Source organism: Xenopus tropicalis, chromosome 6 (assembly GCF_000004195.4).
Source record: "Xenopus tropicalis strain Nigerian chromosome 6, UCB_Xtro_10.0, whole genome shotgun sequence".
Taxonomy (NCBI): domain Eukaryota; kingdom Metazoa; phylum Chordata; class Amphibia; order Anura; family Pipidae; genus Xenopus; species Xenopus tropicalis.
The window spans coordinates 130766685-130769413 of record NC_030682.2 but is presented as its reverse complement, the minus strand read 5'-3'; the positions used below and the strand labels follow the sequence as shown (position 1 = coordinate 130769413).

Below are 2729 nucleotides of genomic sequence, written 5' to 3'. Positions count from 1 at the left end.
CAGTACCTGTACTTAATCCCAACTAAGATATAATTACCCCTTATTGGGGGCAGAACAGCCCTATTGGGTTTATTTCATGGTTAAATGATTCCCCTTTTCTCTGTAATAATAAAACAGTACCTGTACTTGATCCCAACTAAGATATAATTACCCCTTATTGGGGCAGAACAGCCCTATTGGGTTTATTTCATGGTTAAATGATTCCCTTTTCTCTGTAATAATAAAACAGTACCCGTACTTGATCCCAACTAAGATATAATTACCCCTTATTGGGGACAGAACAGCCCTATTGGGTTTATTTAATGGTTAAATGATTCCCTTTTCTCTGTAATAATAAAACAGTACCTGTACTTGATCCCAACTAAGATATAATTACCCCTTATTGGGGGCAAAACAGCCCTATTGGGTTTATTTAATGGTTAAATGATTCCCTTTTCTCTGTAATAATAAAACAGTACCTGTACTTGATCCCAACTAAGATATAATTACCCCTTATTGGGGGCAGAACAGCCCTATTGGGTTTATTTAATGGTTAAATGATTCCCCTTTTCTCTGTAATAATAAAACAGTACCTGTACTTGATCCCAACTAAGATATAATTACCCCTTATTGGGGCAGAACAGCCCTATTGGGTTTATTTCATGGTTAAATGATTCCCCTTTTCTCTGTAATAATAAAACAGTACCTGTACTTGATCCCAACTAAGATATAATTACCCCTTATTGGGGGCAGAACAGCCCTATTGGGTTTATTTAATGGTTAAATGATTCCCCTTTTCTCTGTAATAATAAAACAGTACCTGTACTTGATCCCAACTAAGATATAATTACCCCTTATTGGGGCAGAACAGCCCTATTGGGTTTATTTCATGGTTAAATGATTCCCTTTTCTCTGTAATAATAAAACAGTACCCGTACTTGATCCCAACTAAGATATAATTACCCCTTATTGGGGACAGAACAGCCCTATTGGGTTTATTTAATGGTTAAATGATTCCCTTTTCTCTGTAATAATAAAACAGTACCTGTACTTGATCCCAACTAAGATATAATTACCCCTTATTGGGGGCAGAACAGCCCTATTGGGTTTATTTAATGGTTAAATGATTCCCTTTTCTCTGTAATAATAAAACAGTACCTGCACTTGATCCCAACTAAGATATAATTACCCCTTATTGGGGGCAGAACAGCCCTATTGGGTTTATTTAATGGTTAAATGATTCCCTTTTCTCTGTAATAATAAAACAGTACCTGCACTTGATCCCAACTGAAATATAAGTAATCATTATGACAGGCAAAACAATCCTATTGGGTTTATTTAATGTTTAAAGGAGAAGGAAAGGTAAAGTCACTTGGGGGTGCCAAAATGTTAGGCACCCCCAAGTGACTTTAATCGCTTACCTTGTACCCCGGGCTGGTGCCCCTATACAGAGAGAAGAGCACGAGCCCGGGTTAGCAGCGATCGCTTCCTCCTTCCTGAACTATCGCGCGCGCATGCGCAGTAGAGTGAATAGTGGAACTTTGAACAGAGAAGTCGGCTTTTCACTCTACTGCGCATGCGTTTGTCCGGGGCAATTGGCTGCAGCGCGAGCAGGAAGGAGGAAGCGCTCTCAACAGGTACCCCGGGCTGGTGCTGTTTTCTCCTAACAGGGGCACCAGCCTGGGGTAAAAGTTAAGCGATTTAAGTCACTTGGGGGTGCCTAACATTTTGGCACCCTCAAGTGACTTAGCCTTTCCTTGTCCTTTAAAGGAGAAGGAAAAGCTAAGTGACTTGGGGGTGCCAAAATGTTAGGCACCCCCAAGTGACTTTAATTGCTTACCTTTTACCTAGGGCTGCAGCAAGAGAGGAGAGAGCTGCGTGTCTCTGGCACAGGAAAACAAAGAGACAAGAAATCCTTGGGGGTGCCTAACATTTTGGCACCCCCAAGTGACTTAGCCTTTCCTTCTCCTTTAAGTCATTTAGTAAACTTTAGGTATGGAGATACAAATTACAGAAAGATTCCTTATTTGGAAAATCCAAGGTCCCAACCATTCTGGATAACAGGTTTCTGTATTAAGAAAATAGTAATGTACCTTCCCATTGCTCTCAATCCTTATGTTATGCCAACGTCGGTCGGCCAGATTTTGTTTGGTGCTAAACTGAAGGAGCAGTGTTCCAGAGCCGTGGTTAATGGCCAGTAAAGGAGACCCATTTTGAAGTTCTGTTTAAAAAAAAATAAATAACATAATAGCGATATAGGCAATAACGTTCCTCCTGGTTCAAATTAAATGATATTGATCCACAAGAAGAGTAGAAGCAATTGCTTTTATACCAATCTTGTCCAAGGTGGTGTCAAATATTATAAATGTATGGTGGGCAGGACATTTTTTTCTTATAATAAGCCTTAATTAAGTGCATCTTAGACCTGGATTTTATAATGGTCCTAAAATAAAATATTGAATATACACAGAGACCTACAGGGAGGGAGTCGTGCATAAAAAATATGCAGGAAAGCACAATGCATCTCTATTACAGACTCACACAATGGGGAAAATCCAATAATTTTAATACACTAACACAGAAGCAATAATTTGCATAAAAACAGCAATGGTCAAGTTCCTTGCTTCCTGTAGAATCTTTTTAACAACAGCTCCACCTGCTGGTCAGTTTTCTAACTGTGATCCAGTCAGCAGAACTTGTCAGAAGAAAAGAGTTCTAATGTTGATCTTTTTAGGAAGCAATTGAGAAAA

The 2729-nt window shown here is 39.2% G+C and overlaps 1 protein-coding gene across 2 annotated transcripts in view; it reads right to left on the bottom strand.

Moving 5' to 3' along the window:
* The window catches only part of LOC100494953 (neural-cadherin), a 45941-nt gene that overhangs the window by 11127 nt on the left and 32085 nt on the right, over window positions 1–2729 (bottom strand). For both annotated transcript variants that reach the window (XM_031903479.1, XM_031903480.1), the window contains exon 24: window positions 2073–2200. In XM_031903479.1, the coding sequence (XP_031759339.1) occupies window positions 2073–2200 (128 nt within the window). The remainder of the gene's footprint in view (window positions 1–2072; window positions 2201–2729) is intronic.